Source organism: Rana temporaria, chromosome 2, assembly GCF_905171775.1.
Source record: "Rana temporaria chromosome 2, aRanTem1.1, whole genome shotgun sequence".
In the NCBI taxonomy this organism is placed as follows: Eukaryota; Metazoa; Chordata; class Amphibia; order Anura; family Ranidae; genus Rana; species Rana temporaria.
Genome location: NC_053490.1, coordinates 243,244,725 through 243,262,160, shown reverse-complemented (window position 1 = coordinate 243,262,160; position 17,436 = coordinate 243,244,725). Strand labels below are relative to the sequence as shown.

Genomic DNA, 17,436 nt, shown 5'->3' with positions numbered 1-17,436 from the left:
GTGATCACAGGCAGGTGCCCGGCGGACATCTCTCGGACGCTGGGAACGCGCACCGGGTCTCGAGCGAGGCGGTGGTCGCGTGCCCCCTAGACGGCTGAGAAGCCCAGGACGTCATATGATGTCCAAAAGAGAAAGAGTTCCTGCCGACGTCATTTTACTATGGCTCGGTAAGGAACTGGTTCATCACCACTGGGATAGAGATAGATATATAAATAATAAAAATAATTTTACACACATACATACACACACACACACACACACACACACACACACACACACACGTCCAATTTCTTGAGGCCTAAAAATGCCAGGACAGTACCCCTTTTTGGAAAGTAGAAAGCCCAAGGTATTTAGTAAGAAGCATGGCAAGTTTTTTGAAGTTGTAAGTTTTTGTCACAATTGTTACTAGTGCAGTACAGCATTATCATAGAATTTTTTTTTTTTACACATTTTTTACCACAGTAACAATATACTACTCTGAGGAAGTGAAAAAAAAAAACACTTTAGCTACTTATCAAATCAAAATGTATTTACTTTTTTTTTTTTATCAGAATGACAACAGTGACCACCCAAATGACCCTGATCAAAAGTTTACATACTCTGGTGATTTTGGCCTGATAACATGCACACAAGTTGACACAAATGGTGTTTGAAAGGCTATTAAAAAAAGGCAACCATCCTCACCTCTAATCTGTGTATGTGTCTGTGTATGTGTATAAAAGGTCAATGAGTTTCTGGACTCCTGACAGACCCTTGCATCTTTCATCCAGTGCTGCACTGAGGTTTCTGGATTCCAATGGGAAAAGCCAAAGAATTGTCAAAAGGATCTGCGGGAAAAGGTAGTTGAACTGTATAAAACAGGAAAAAGGGATATAAAAAGATATCCAAGAAATGGAGAATGCCAATCAGCAGTGTTCACACTCTAATCAAGACGTGGGAAATTAGGGGTTCTGTTGAAACTAAAAAGTAGACCAAATAAAATTTCAGCCACAGCTGGCAGGAAAATTGTTTGAGATGCAAAGAAAATCCCACAAATAACTTCAGGTGAAATACAGGACTATCTGAAAACATGTAGTATGGCTGTTTCAAGATGCACAATAAGGAGGTAAGAAAGATGGTCTGCATGGCCGAGTCGCCAGAAGAAAGCCATTAGTACGCAAATGCCACAAAGTATCCAGCTTACAATACGCCAAACAGCACAGAGACAAGCCTCAAACCTTCTGGCACAAAGTCATTTTGAGTAATGAGACCAAAAACATTTTTTGGCCACAACCATAAAATGCTACATTTGGAGAGAAGTCAACAAGACATATGAGGAATGGTACACCATTCCAACTGTGAAACACAGGGGGTGGCTCGCTGATGTTTTGGGGGATGTGTGAGCTACAAAGGCACAGCAAATTTGGTCAAAAATTATGGCAAGATAAATGCAGTATGTTATCAAAAAGTACTGGAGGATCATTTACATTCATCAGCCATGACAATGATCCAAAACACAAGACCAAGATGACCTGTCATTGGCTACAGCAGAATAAAGTGAAGGTTCAGGAGTGGCCATTTTAGTCTCCTGACCTCAATATCATTGAGCCACTCTGGGGATATCTCAAAACGTGCAGTTCATGCAAGACAGCCCAAGAATTTACTGGAACTGGAGGCTTTTTGCCAAGAGGAATGGGCAGCTTTACCATATGAGAAGATAAAGGTAAAGAGCCTCATTCACAAAATACTTCAAGCTGTCACTGGGGTATGTAAACTTTTGATCAGGGTTATTTGGGTAGTTTGTTGCGATTATGATTGAAAAAGAGTAAACACAGTTGATTGATAATAAATGGTTTCAGCCAATCACTAACCATGAGTGAAAGAAGTCTGTCATCATTCATAGTCTCTGAAAAATGTGCAAGCAATAAAAAATTGTGCCAAACTTATGAGTGTGTGCAGTGAGTATATACATTATGCACACACACACACACACACAGTGGATATAGATAATCTACACATCCCTGTTAAAATGTCAGGTTTCTGTGATGTAAAAAATGAGACAGAGAAATTTCCAATTGAAAAAACAAACTGAAATCTTTTAGGAGGGAAGTAAAAAATAAAATAATGTTGTTGTATAAGTGTGCACACCCTCCTATAACTGGGTATGTAGCTGTGTTCATAACAAAGTATTCACATTCAAGCCTATGTTAAATAGGAGTCCGTACACATCTGCCATCATTTAAAGTGCCTTTGATTAATCCCAAATAAAAGTTCCGCTGTTCTAGTAGGTCATTCCTGACATTAGCCACATGCTACAGCAAAAGCCATGGTCTGCAGAGAGCTTACAAAGCATATATAAAAATAACAAAAATTTCTTCCTCAGTTTATGCCCATATGTATTCCAAGATGTTTTTGGTAAACCAAAAAAAAAAAAACTCGATAAGCATATAGATTGGTTTACGCAAACGTTATAGTGTCTACAAAATAGGAGATGGTATTTATGGCATTTTTTTTTTTTTGTTTACTAGTAATGGCGGCGATCTGCGATTTTTATCAGGATTGCCACATTGCAGCAGACAGATCGGACACTTCACACTATTTTGGAACCATTGACATTTATACAGGGATCAGAGCTAAAAAATAGCCACTGATTACTATAAATGTCATTGGCAGGGAAGGAGTTAACACCAGGGGGGCAATCAAGGGGTGTGGGGATGGGATACACACTGTCGCCATCGCGATCCATGTGACCCAGAAGTGCAGGTTTTTGTATCTGCAAATTTGCCGGCAAATCTGTTTTTATATGCGAGATTGAGGTTTTTAACCTTTGGGCTGTCAGTGTGTTCACAGAGGGTCTGGTTCCATCTCAGAGGAGTTTCTGTTGTACACCCCGCAGAGGGACATTCTATCAATAGGTGGTCCACTCCATCTGGTAAGCGTCCCTGCCACTGGGTGTGAAGTGCCGTTTTGTTTGAAGTTCTGCCCAATTACTTGGTGGTGGATTCTAATGGAATTTTTTTATTCACATGGACTTGATATAAGAATTTATCCATCATAAGGACTTTTTTGCACATTAAATTGTTTATAGTTTTTAATGTTATATATTTTTGCACTGCACTTGTGTATTATTAGCGCAATTATTTTTTGAATACACCATTTTGCTTGATTATGTCACTGGGATTAATTGCTGCTGTTATATAGTTAAAAAATAATTCTCTCACTTTTAGTGCAGTATAAACACTACACTTTTGGAATTCTGGACAAAAAAGTTCAACTTTGGTTCCAAAGATCCGTTTGGCACAAAAATAACACTGCACATCACCATACCCACTAGTGAAGCATGGTGGTGGCAGCAGCATCATGCTTTGGGGCTGTTTTTCTTCAGCTGGCGGGGCCTTAGTCAAGGTAGAGGAAATTAGTAACAGTTCCAAATACCAGTCAATATTGGCACAAAACCTTCAGGCTTCTGCTAGAAAGTTAAACTTTCAGCATGACAACGACCCAAAGCATGCATCCAAATAAACAAAATAATGGCTTCACCAGAAGATTAAAGTTTTGGAATGGTCCAACCAGAGCCCAGACCTGAATCCCATTGAAAATCTGTGGAGTGATCTGAAGGGCTGTGCACAGGAGATAACCTTGCAATCTGACAGATTTGGAGTGTTTTTGTAAAGAAGAGTGGGCAAATATTAACCGCTTAAGGACCAGCGCACGACTATATACGTCGGCACAATGGCATGGCTGGGCAGATGAGGTACCTGTACATCCCCCTTTAAGATACGGCATTGTGGGCGTGCCACCGCAAGTTCGACCACGCGTCCCACGGACTTGAAATCTGCGGGGATACCCGCAATCGTCTCAGAGAGGAAGAACCAGGAAATACTGGTGTAAACAAGCATTTCCCCATTCTTCCTAGTGACAGGACATGGATCACAACTTCCTGTAATTGGGGGTGATCAGTGTCATGTCACACATAGCCCATCCCCCCTACCGTTGGAAGCACTTCCTAGGACTCGCATAACCCTTTCAGCACCCCCTAATGGTTAATTTTTATAGCAGTGATCGCTGTATCAATGACAATGGTCCCAAAATGGCGTCAAAAGTGTCCGATAATGTCCGCCATAATGTCGCAGTCACGATATTATGATATAGAATATTATAATATAGAATATTATAATATAGAATATTATAATATAGAATATTATAATAATATATATATATATATATATATATATATATATATATATATATATATATATATATATATATATATATATATATAATTTTTTTTTTTTTTTATAATAAAAAAATTGCCGCCATTACTAGTAAAAAAAAAGCCATAAAACTATCCCCTATTTTGTAGGCGCTATAACTTTTGCGTGAAATCAAATGCTTATTGCGATTTTTACCAAAAATATGTAGAATACATATTGGCCTAAACTGATCAAATACCACCACACAAAAAAAGCTCCATTTCTGGGGGGGGGGGGACGTCAATTTTTTTTGGGAGCCACATCGCACAACCACACAATTGTGAGTTAAAGCGACGCAGTGCCGAATCGCAAAAAGTGCTCTGGTCTTTGGCCAGCTAAATGGTCCAGGGCTTAAGTGGTTAATAAGTCAAGATATACCATGCTAACAGACTCATGCCCAAAAACACTAAGTGCTGTGATTAAAATCAAAAGGTGCTTCAACAAAAGTATTAGTTTAAGGGTGTGCACACTAATGCAACCACATTTTATTTTTTACCTCCCTCCATCTAAAAGATTTCAGTTTGGTGTTCAACTGAGTTGTATAGTATATATGCCACATTCAAAAAAAAAAAAAGTGGAAAAAGTTCTGAAACAATTTAGCTTTGTCTTTTTTTTTTTTACATCAAAGAAACCTGAAAGTGTGTGTGTGTGTTTGTGTGTGTGTGTGTGCTTAAATTTATGAGGAAAGATTATTTTTTTGCACAACTTTATAAAACACAAACAAAGAAAAACTTGTTTTCAGAATTTGTTATGTCTTCATTTACACATAGGAAAAAAATACAAAACCCAGTGACGATTACATCGGTGTTCCAGCCGCGATGTCTTTTTTTTTTTAAAGTCAGCAGATGCAAACAAACACTGTAGCTGCTTTTTTTTTTTTTTTTTTTTTAATAAAGGATACTTACCTGTCCAGGGAGCCCACAATGTCAGCCCCTTGAGGGCGATCTATCGGATCACGGCCCGCCATCCTAACAAAGGGAAACAGCCTTGCGGCTTCACTGCCCATTTCCTGCAGCGCTTTGTGAATGGGCGGCTGTCTCTTGAGACACACAGGTCCCAGAAGACAGCACATCCCATTTCCCAGGAGGCAACGCGAGGGAAGAAGAAAAGGAACAGCTCCGCGGAGAAGGAAGTGGCAGATTAGGATGACTGCCTAGCAACAGCCATTAAGTATAAAAAAAAAAAAAATCATATGACGTCCTCAGGATATTGAGCCGCTGCGTGCCCCCGGGGGCGCGCATCGCGGCGATCGTTGTTGCAGGGTGTCAGTCTGACACCCCGCAACACCGATCAAGGTAAAGAGTCTCTCACAGAGACTCTTATCACGTGATCAGCCATGTCCAATAACGGCTGATCACGATGTAAACAGGAAAAGCCAGTAATCGTCTTTTTCTCACTAGCGTCTGTCAGACGCGAGTAGAGGAGAGCTGATAGGCTGCTCCTGTGACAGGGGGGGTTTGTGCTGATCGATCAGCACAGCCCCCCCCCCTCCCCCCCGAGAATGCCCACTGGACCACCAGAGATGCAAAAAAAAAAAAAAACACACAGGTATGCCACCCTAGACCACCAGGGATGACAAGGACACAAAAAATGGATGCCAATCAGTGCCCACAATGGGCATCACTGATTGGCAGGCATTGTTTGGCATCCATTAGTACAACACATATGATAGTGCTCATCTATGCCCATCCGTGCCGCCTATCAGTGCCCATCCGTGCCGCCTATCCATGCTGCCTATCCAAGCCCATCCATGCCACCTATCCGTGCCGCCTATCAGTGCCCATCAGTGCAGTACCATCAGTGCCCATCAGTGAAGGAGAAAACGTACTTATTTACAATGTTTATAACAGAAACAAAAACAAATATTTTTTTGCAGAAAATAAATATCACAGAGGTGATCAAATACCACCAAAAGAAAGCTCTATTTGTGGGAACAAAATGATAACAATTTAGTTTGGGTACAGTGTAGCATGACCGCGCAATTGTCATTCAAAGTGCAACAGTGCTGAAAGCTAAAAATTGGTCTGGGCGGGAAGGTGTATAAAGTGCCCTGTATGGAAGTGGTTAAGGAGCCTTTTTATTTTATTTTTTGTGATCAGTGATAGGAGAGGGATGTGGCGGGGACACGGCGTATGGAGGCGACATCTGGATGAGATAGGAGGGGGCTTGTCATTACCGAGGACTCGGATCATCCTATGAAGGGATATTGAAAACTTCCAGCAACCAACGGCTCCCCCTAACCATCCATACATCCCAGCCAGAGGAAGTGACAACGTGCTGCCTGCAGATGATCTTCTATCATCCCAGCTGGCCTGGAGCATAGTGCGCTGATCAACTGCTGTTTTTTTGGAGTTGGAGGAATTCGGACGGAGCAGTGATTCAGAGCCCGTTGAACTCTACCATCTGGTGAGTACAGTACATTCCCTTGAGGGGAGATTGACATGAGACGTCTGAAGGGTGCACGTTTGATGTCACCTGCAGCAGAGAGCTCACCATTTTTTTTTATTTTTTTTTTTAAGAACACTTTTTTCACTGGACTCTTGCTTACATTCTTTTATCTCGAGAACATTTTCTTTTATGCTCGGTCATAGAAAAGAGGGGTCACAGTTTTTAGTGACAACTAGCGCTGCTTTAGTAATTAATAAGAATTTATGTATTTGCTTATTAGAATTTACTATATATTTTGATGTTTTGAAGTTTTAAGCGGCTGCTGACAAATCTTATTGAATGATAAATAGTAACATTTAATCACTATTGCTCTGTTACTAATACCTTTAGCCCATAGCGCCGAGATAGTGGAACTAGGCCTGTATCTTCACTACTTGTTTATATTGGTAAATGTGCATGGTATTGAAGTGGTTACCTGGCGATTGCTCGGTCACGCAAAAATGTACCCAAATCAATTTGATATAATTTTGTTTTCAAACAAATAAAGCTCTTTTGGTGGCATTTACTCACCACTGGGTTTTGTATTTTTGGTTAAATAAATGAAAAAATACCAATTTTTTTTTTTCAAATAAATAATCTTTCATAAATTTAGGTCACAATTTATTCTGCTACATTTCTTTGGTGAAAATAACACAAATCAGTGTTTATTGTTTAGTCTGTAAGACAGTTAGACAGTCCACAAAACCTGGTCTATAGATCTAAAAAAAAAAAAAAAAAAAAAAAAGTGATCAATCCTGATATACTAAAGAAATAGTGAAAAAAAAGAAATATGTGCACCCTTCTACCTTCTTCCACCCCACTGTGCCAATCACAATACAAACCCAAAAAAGCAGCTACTTTAAAAATAAATAATATGTACCAGAATTCTGAATAAACAAAATAGTAGCGCTATGTGCAAAAATGACTATGAACCGTTCTAAATAAATATAAAAATAAATCTGTGACAAATTATAATAATGTAATGAGTGAAACAAATGTGTGTCAATATACATATATCTAAAAAAAAAAAAAAAAAGGGTTTAAAAAAAAACAACGTCCATACAGTGAAAAATGATTTAACAAGACAAATTCATAAGTGATTAAACTCCAAGTGAAAACAATTAAAGTGTCCAAAGAAAAAGTCTTCTTAAATCTTCTTGATTGAGACCTTTCACCACACCAAAGTGCTCAGTGACTCCACACCCACAGGAATTGTGCTTACCAATAGGATATGCCTTGCATTCGCATGCTTGGCAAAAGTGCTGAATTTATCGCCACACGAAATAATCAATTCCACCAGTGGCCCAGATTCAGGTAGATCGGAGCAATATTTGCGTGGGCAAAGAGCAAAGATTTTTCTCTGCGCCCACGCAAATATTTCGATTTGCCCGCGATTCATGGAGCAGTTGCTCCGTAAATTGCGCGGGCGCTATGCTAATTAGCCCTGCGTAAGGGCGCCTAATGTAAATGATCCCGCCGGGGGCGGGAATCATTTAAATTAGGCTCGGTCCCGCGCCGAGCTAACAGCGCATGCTCCGTCGGGAAACTTTCCCGACGTGCATTGCGGCAAATGACGTCGCAAGGACGTCATTTGCTTCTAAGTGAACGTGAATGGCGTCCAGCGCCATTCACGATTCACTTACGTAAACAACGTGAAATTTAAATTTCACGAGCGGGAAGCGCAGCTATACTTTAGCATTGGTTGCCCCTGCTACAGCAGGAGCAACCTTGCGCTAAAGTCGCCGTACGGAAACTCCGTACCTTGCGTGCGCAGGGCCCGCGCAACTTTTGTGAATCAGTGGTAGTATGCAATTTGCATACTATACACAGATCACAATGGCCGCGCCCCCTAGCGGCCAACGCAAGAATGCAGCCAAAGATATGAAGGCATAAGGAGGCTTATGCCTGTCATATCTTAGGCTGCAGTCGGTGTAACGAGGTTCCTGAATCAGGAGCACTCGTTACACCGGAGCAAGTAAGCACTTGCGCCCCGCAACCTATGGTTGCGCGGGCGCAAGTGCTTCTTGAATCTGGGCCAGTGTTCTCACAAGTCAAAACGTTGCTCCACATGAAAAAGTAAAAGTGACTCCAATAGTGAAGTATATCGAACTCATTTATTTAAAACCAGTAAAAAAGGCTTCACACGTTGCACTCACATTTAGCACAGCGGTCTCAGCGGACCCAAGTTAAACCGTCAGTCTCACCCCTCTGCTCCGTTCATCTCACTCGTTACTTCAAAATGCACTAAAACACGCGGTGGTCGGTAATCAGATGTTTTCCTGGTATGCCGTGTAACTTCCCCTAGACCAGTTTTGTCGCTCAGGACTTCTTCAAATAGGGTATTACACGGCATACCAGGAAAACGTCCGAGTACCGACCACCGCGTGTTTTATTGCCTTTTGAAGTGACGAGTGAGACAAACTGAGCAGGGGGGTGAGACTGACGGTTTAACTTGGGTCCGCTGAGACCATAATACAACAAGTTAATTACCTGTGGTGTGGAACCCGCTGCCAAGTTCACTGTTGAAGTGCCTTTATTTGCTGTGCTAAATGTGAGTGCAACGTGTGAAGCCTTTTTTACTGGTTTTAAATAAATGAGTTTGATATACTTCACTATTGGAGTCACTTTTACATGTGGAGCAACGTTTTGACTTGTGAGAACACTGGTGGAATTGATTATGTTGTGTGGCGAGAAATTCAGCACTTTTGCCAAGCATGCGAATGCAAGGCATATCCTATTGGTAAGCACAATTCCTGTGGGTGTGGAGTCACTGAGCACTTTGGTGTGGTGAAAGGTCTCAATCAAGAAGATTTAAGAAGACTTTTTCTTTGGACACTTTAATTGTTTTCACTTGGAGTATAATCACTTATGAATTTGTCTTGTTGAATCATTTTTCACTGTATGGACGTTTTTCTCGAAACACTTTATAACAATATTTTTTTTAGATATATATGTATTGACGTACACATTTGTTTCACTCCTTACATTATTTATTATAATTTATTTTTATTTAGAACTGTTAATAGTAATTTTTGCACATAGCGCTACTATTTTGTTTATTCAGAATTCTGGTACATAACCCTGATATACTAACACCCCATCTTCCTTCTTGAGGCCCTAAAATGCCAGGATAGTACAACTGCCTCCAAATGACCCCTTTTTTGGAAAGTAGACAGTCCAAGAGTGCAAGAGGCACTGCAAGTTTTTTTAAGTTGAAATTTTTTGTCATGGTTATTTGGAGAGTAAAAAGGAAATACAATTTTTTTTAGACTGTAACCAGTGTAGTATAGAGTTGTCATGACTGGAGTGGCAGCAATAAAGGGACACTGACTGGTGACAGTATGAAAAAAAGTTTTTAAAGAAATACATTTTAATTCAAAATGTCTATTACTTTTTTTTTTACAATTTTTTTTCTGACACATTGTGACCACAAATACAGTATTACCATAGTACTGTACTACTCTGGGGAAACAAATCAGGATTTTTTTTGTAACACATTATTTATACCAATGAATTGCATCGATTTAGGCAACCGCTTTTACTGAATGAAACTGTTCATTCAGCGCCTTTTGTTGCGATTGGCTGCAATTGGCCAAAGCCAATCACATGGTACAAACGGGCTGTGATTGGCCATGTCTCTACCATGTGATCACTGTGACTAATCACAGCTGTATAAAAATTGTCACGTGATAGTCATAGGAGGTCCTCTCAGAACAACAGTGCTCCCACCTATCAGTCATTGTACTATAGGCTGGGTGCGAAGGCATTAAAAGTAGCACAGTGATGAATAGCAAAAAAATGCCCGCGTCATGAAGGGGGTAAGACTTCTGGTCAAGTGGTTAAAAGGAAATTGTCAATGTCAAGCTCAACAGCCATTGGCTCACGCTGCTGTCAATCACATCCAATGATGCGGCGTGCCGGGGGAGGGGCCGAGTGATACAGTGAGCAGCTATAGCCGCCGGCTGTATCACTGGAGCGTGGCCACAAGAACTAACCACCATGCTTGCTCGCATGAAGGTGGTTAGTTCTTATGGGGAGGAGGCGAGACAGCCGCCGAGGGACCCCAGAAGACCAGGTTCGGGGCCACTCTGTGCAAAAATTAGCTGCACAGTGGAGGCAAGTGTAACATGTTATTAAAAAAAAAAAAAAAAAAAAAAAAAAAAATATCTTTAATGTTTTTTTAAGACAGATGAGGATCTTACCTTCTTCAGCTGGCAACTCTGTCACCCAATTCAGTAAGAAGACATGAAAAAGAAGGCAAAAGAAAAAACAAATTGTAAGAATCCAAAAAGTTCAAGGCAATTTATTATACATAATCATTTATGGTGGAATGAAATTTAGCTTATTACAGTGGGTAGTGAATACATTTGTATATACATACACACACACACACACACACACACACATATATATATATATATATATATATATATATATATATACACACACACACATATATTATATATATATATATATATATATATATATATATATATATATATATATATATATATATATATATATATATATATATATATATATATATATATATATATATATATATATATATATATATATATATATATATATATATATATACACATACACATACACATACACACACACACACACACACACACACATATATACATATATACATATACACATACACACACACACACACTAACTTTTTTGTTGCCATTATGCAGTATATAGTGTACACTATAGAGTCAAAAGAACCTGACCATCAATACCTCCTAAAAACAACGGACGATCAACTCACTTTTTTTTCTCAGTAGCTTAAAAAAATGAACAATTCTACATCAGAAACTTTGAAGTATTTGCTTATAAAAAAAATAAAGATAGGACCATGTATTTAAAAAGTACCCAAATGGAGTCAAACTATTGCCTCAGCAAGAGAATTCCGACAGCCTCATGCAGAAATCGGATTCTGCATATATAAAAACATTGTGACATGACAAAACTGTAGATAGGAGGGGATGGAAAACCTCTGTGCATTACCTCAACATTGTCAAACTCATCATCAGCTTTGCTGTAACTGCTGCCAAAAGTACTAACCAACTGTGGATGTATACTTACAGTATGCATGCAATGTTATTTTTTAGTTATTGTTTGTTTGTTGTAGTTTAAAGCGTCACTATAGGAATTATTTTTTTCTTTAAAATAACAAACATGTTATACTTACCTCCACTGTGCAGTTCGTTTTGCACAGAGTGGCCCCGATCCACGTCTTTGGGGGTCCCTCGCCGGCTGTCTCTGGTTCTCCCCGCAAGAACTCACCACATTCATGCGAGAGAGCTCGCATGGTAGCAAGTCCTTGCGGGCGCGCTCCCATGATACAGCGAGCGGCTATAGCCGCTCACTGTATCACTCGGGCGCGCCGCGTCACTGGATGCGATTGACAGCAGCGCCAGCCAATGGCTGCGCTGCCCTCAATCCATCCACTCTAGCCAATCAGCGGCCAGGCTGAGCGGCAAAGAGGATCCCGGGACCGAGCGCGGGACTTTCGAGCGGTCAGGCAAGTAAAACGGGGGCTGGGGGGGGCCGGCATCTTCAGATGTTTTTTCACCTTAATGCATAGATAGCATTAAGGTGAATTTTTTTTTGTTTACAACTCCTTTAATTCAATTTGCAGAGATTTGTCATCACCTGGACATGAAATGTATGCCCTTTTTTTAATCAACCTTTATTGTCTGCATTTTCACAGACAACTACAGCCCAGGTCCAGGTTGAATTGAAGTATGATTAGGGCACATAGAAAACAACCGTGTTCTGTGCATCCTAGTGGTGACTGCCAGCGTTTTACAGTGCAGTAAAACGCCAGTCACAGCACTAGGGTTAACCGGCCCTTACTAATTTATGCTGAAAAACAGCAAACCCGCCCTGCAACACAGACAAAACTGGACCATCAGCACACTGTAAAGCCGCCCCGCAACAGCGAAGCCCATTCTGAGAACTACAGATTTCCCCCGCTATTTGTATAGGTTTAAATTGTGTCTGACATGGTATCTCTCATCGAGAGCTACCTCCTACAATGTGCGCATGCGCCATGGTTATGACAGGGCAGCTGATCGGCAAATCAGTTGTTGTGCACTCACTAACGGCGCATGCGCCGTACATCCTGGGCACCTCGACGGAACACCGGAACGCAAAGCCTCTTTAGCCGGCACTCGGCTTCCTCCATGTCAGCAGAGCAGGAAAGTGTCAGAGACACTAATGCATTCCAATCTCACAATTCCCCACACTGCACACTGTGCCCCACACATTGTAAAAAATGGGAAACAAGGTTTGGTTCTCCAACTTTGCTGTAGCTGCGATCGTCAGATTTTGAGATGGGAAGAGATTGGGTGCAGTTCAGCTGGGGCAGTCCCTGTTTTCAGAATGACGACGGTCACTGGCCACTGCTAAAGCCAATCACAGTCCTGCTAGCTCTGCCCACTATCTGGAGGAAGATGACTCGCTTGGTTGCCACTACCAATCTCAGAAAGAAGGGATTTCACTTTGATTGAGAAAACCACAATCAGTTTGTGGAATTACTGATGAGCTTCTGGGAACTTTGTTGAATTTAATCCTGAATCTTTGCGTCATTTACTACTGAAACCCTGCACTCTTAAGTCAGAGCCAGTATTCAGCGCAATGAACAAAAAAAAAAAAATTCAAAAAAAAAAAAAAAAAAAAAAAAAAAATCACACCTAACTTTTGCTGAGGCGCAGAGCACCGCACTTCTCAGCTGCAGGGCCCCCATTTATGATCCTGCACACAGGCCCACTTTTAGAAAATGCCCGATCTGAGCTCATCATTGCGCATCTATTCCAGATGCTTGTATGTGACATCACATACAAGTGCATGGGCTGAATGCACTTGTATGTGCATTCAGTCGGATCAGCAGGATGAGTGTGCCAGGACAGGTAGATGTGTCATCTCTCCTTTCACCACTCTACATATCACTCATATAGATAAGAGGGTACAGCGGTGGAGCAGATGAGGAGGGTACAGTGGTGGGGAAAAAATGAGCAGGAGGGGTTCAGAGGTGGGACAGGTCTTCAGGGAGGTACAGTGGTGAAAGATGAGAAGGGGGTTCAGCAGTGGGACAGAAGAGCATGGGGGGTACAGTGATGGGGCAGATGAGCAGGGGGTTACAGTGGTGGGGCAGGAGAGTAGGGAGAACAGAGGTGAGAGGTGCAGGCGGTACACATTGGTGGGGCAGATAAGAAAGCGGGTTACAGTGGTGGGGGCAGATGGGTTCAGTATTAAGACAGATGAGAAGGTAATTTAGTAGTGAGACAAAAGAGCATAGGGATACGGCGATGGGGCAGATGAGAAAATATGTACATAAATGGGGCAGATGAGCAGGGGTGTACAGTGGTGGGAAAGGTGAGCGGGGGGGTTTAGTGTTGGGGCAGATGTGAAAGGAGGTACCTTGGTGGAACAGATGAGCAGGGGGGTTACAGCGGCGGAGCAGATGTGCAGAGGGGTGCAGAGGAGAGAGGAGGTACAGTGGTGGGGCAGAAGAGTAGGGGGAACAGAGGTTGGACCGATGTGCAGGAGGTACAGTGGTGGGAGAGATGAGAAGATGGTTCAGCGGTAACCAAAAAATAAGCATGGGGGTATGGCGGTGGAGCAGATGAGAACATTGGTTTGAGGTGTGAAGATGCATGAATTGGGCCTGATCAGAAGGTGTGAAGTTGCAGGAAATGGGGCTGATCTGAGGCATGAGTGCAGGATGTCAAGTAGTTTACAGCATTTACTTTATTAAAAAAAAAAAAACTTTTTGCGATTGTGCGAGGTTGACATCCTTTTGTTATAAAATTTACACGCTTAATTTCTTTGAAAAAATAAAATAAAAATTCAGCACACTTGTCAAAAGGTTGCCTACCCCGGACCTAGAGTTCAGTAACAGTCTAATTGTCAAGAACTGTAATTCTGTAGAAAGCATAAGATCTTCGAACCATATATAGGACCAGATTGTTGTAGAATCTGTGTCATGTTTTACTTTAAATGAAGGAGAAAATATATATACAAATCAAATAGTTTTCTTTAAGCCTCATTGTCTGCCGGCACTGTACAACCTATGGAGCCAGCTTTACCGGTATATCCTGATTACATCTGCAAGATCTCTTGCAGAATGACTACAGTCTTCTGTTCAGTGCACTCACATGGAAATGATAAATTATACTTTTAAACCTGACACTCTCCTCAAAATTGTTAGTTCTATGCTAAAAATAACCACTATTTACTGTATTTTAGTTCAACAACGAGACGGATTGACAAACAGGGAAGAAAGCCATGCAGAAAAACAACCAAAGCCATATAGTGTAAAACATTCTTGGGGCAAAGAAATATTGCACTACTTTTGCAGCATTTTTTTTTGTGTGTGTGTCAAATACCTGTGCCACAAACAAAATTAATTGTCAGTAATTCCTAATTGCAGGAAGCTTTTGGTGACAGTTCATAGCTGCCAGCGTTTAAAGTACAATTTATTATCTTTTCAGACTCATAACTTGCAACCACTGAAAAGTGATATCATTGTTCACCTGGACATCAGTATGCTGAATTACCTGCCCTCTCAGTCTCCAGCAGTAAGATATCCCAGAGTAGTTTACAAGTCTGTCCATCCAACTTGACCACAGTAAACATGGCTCGCTCTTGCTACCGGATACCAGAATTTTTTATTTGTTCCCAATTGTAAAACCACAAGAGATGTATGGATAGAGTCTATGAGAGCTGTAGGCAACCAATGTAGCTCAACTTGCACAGACCAGTCCCTTACCTCTTTATTTGTGGTTCCCCCTCTGGTGCTGTCGATTCCTTACTGTGGATGCCACCATGGCACGCCATATACAGAAAAGTGGTGTGGCATATCAAAACACACATGCCAGCCAAGTCCACAATAAAATATTTATAGGTTGCTGCCAGACTCATCCACCTTACCAATCGCTCTGTCAATCCCTCCACTGGCTTCCGCTCACCCAACAAATTAAACTTAAAAAAAAACTAGCAACTTACAAGCCAGCCACAACTCTGCGACCAGCTAAATCACAAACCTAGTCTCAAAATACCAACCTAATCATTCCTTCCTCTCAAGACCTCCTGCTCACCAACTCGCTCATCGTCTCCTCCTATGCTCACCTCCAGGACTTTTCAAGAGCCTCTCCAATCCTATAGAACTCCTTACCCCCAATCTGTCCGATTATCTCCTACTCTATTAGCTCGTAGACGATTCCTGAAAACCCTAATCTTCAGAGAAGCCTATCCTACCCACACCTAACAACTTTACTTTCATTTTCTCCATCAGCTCATCCGCCAGTAATTACCTTTTGTTTCACCTGACCCTCCCTTCTAGCTTGAACGCTCCAACAAGCATGGCCCTCTGATCTCGCCTGTATTGAGTTGTATTATAACTGTACCGTCTGCCCTTGTGTTGTAAAACACTGAACAAACTGTTGGCGTAAATGCAAGGGCCGACTATTTTGTTTGACTTTACAGTGACATTCCTTGTGTTTTAAATTTCCCCTCATACAAGCATGGTAGCCCGCAAAGAGCCATATGTAAAGCAGGCTTTCCCTTGTATTTCTTATGTTCTTCCATGTGAACAACCAGGAAAGGAGTTTTACAGTAATACATTTAAAAGGTATATTCTGGCCAAGAAGGAAATGCCTGCACTGAAACAGATGCAGAGGACATACTCTACCAGTTGGGTAGCCTGCATTTTCTTCTTGGGATAGAACTTACATTTTCTGCCTCACAATTTTCTTTACTACTTTAAAATTATGATGTACATCAAGGCTAGAGGTCGACCGATATATCAGTCGGCCGATATTTGGCCTTTAAGAAAATCAGCATCGGCTGATTAATATGCACATTCGGTCAATTTAATCGCCCCATGCCTGTTGAATGAATGAATGAATGAATGAATGAATGAATGAATGAATGACTTGTATAGCGCTACTCATGCGAACTGAATCGCCTCTGGGCGCTTTTTCCAGCCAGTGTCTGCTTGGCTGGTGTGGTCATTTTACCCCGTAGGATCGTGACTCGCTTTGGACACACAGTCATACACACAGATACATATATATACTGTGCCAATTTGGACAAGATCCAATTTACCTACCAGCATGTCTTTGGAGTGTGGGAGGAAACCGGAGTACCCGGAGGAAACCCACGCAGGCACAGGGAGAACATGCAAACTCCAGGCAGATGGTGTCGTGGTCGGGATTCGAACCAGCGACCCTTTTGCTGCTAGGCGAAAGTGCTACTCACTAGACCACTGTGCTGCCCCTCCCCACACTTCATTGGAAAAGCAGCGCTTGCCAGAGCCGCAGAGTGTGTGAAACTGACCCGCAGAGAGAGGAGCGGTCATAATTCAGTTTGATGTCGAGGGTGGGTGGGACCCAGCAGCTATCAAACAAGCCAATGGGATAGAATCTGGGCGGGATGCTACATGTATGTGGTCCGTCCCCTTTCTTAAGCAGCCCAATCATTGGCTGGTGTCTGATAGCTGCTGGGTCCCGCCCACCCCAACATCCCCGCTAAATTTTAACAGCTGGTCTCTCTGCATTCGGTTACATAGCCGATATAGTGCAACTGTGTGAAACTGATCTAACTGTGAAACTTGCCAGTGCCACCTGCCAGAGGAAAAAATAAAAAATAAAATCAGCATCACATATTGCTAAATATCGTCATCGGCCAGAGAAAAACACATATCAGTCGACCCCTAGTCAAGGCCAGTCTGCCGAAAAGGTATATTTCAGTTATA

General features: G+C 41.5%; 1 protein-coding gene across 2 annotated transcripts in view; it reads right to left on the bottom strand.

Moving 5' to 3' along the window:
* ATP2A3 (ATPase sarcoplasmic/endoplasmic reticulum Ca2+ transporting 3) overlaps window positions 1-17,436 on the bottom strand; it is a 262,677-nt gene that overhangs the window by 170,184 nt on the left and 75,057 nt on the right. For both annotated transcript variants that reach the window (XM_040336717.1, XM_040336716.1), the window contains exon 2: window positions 10,862-10,879. In XM_040336717.1, the coding sequence (XP_040192651.1) occupies window positions 10,862-10,879 (18 nt within the window). The remainder of the gene's footprint in view (window positions 1-10,861; window positions 10,880-17,436) is intronic.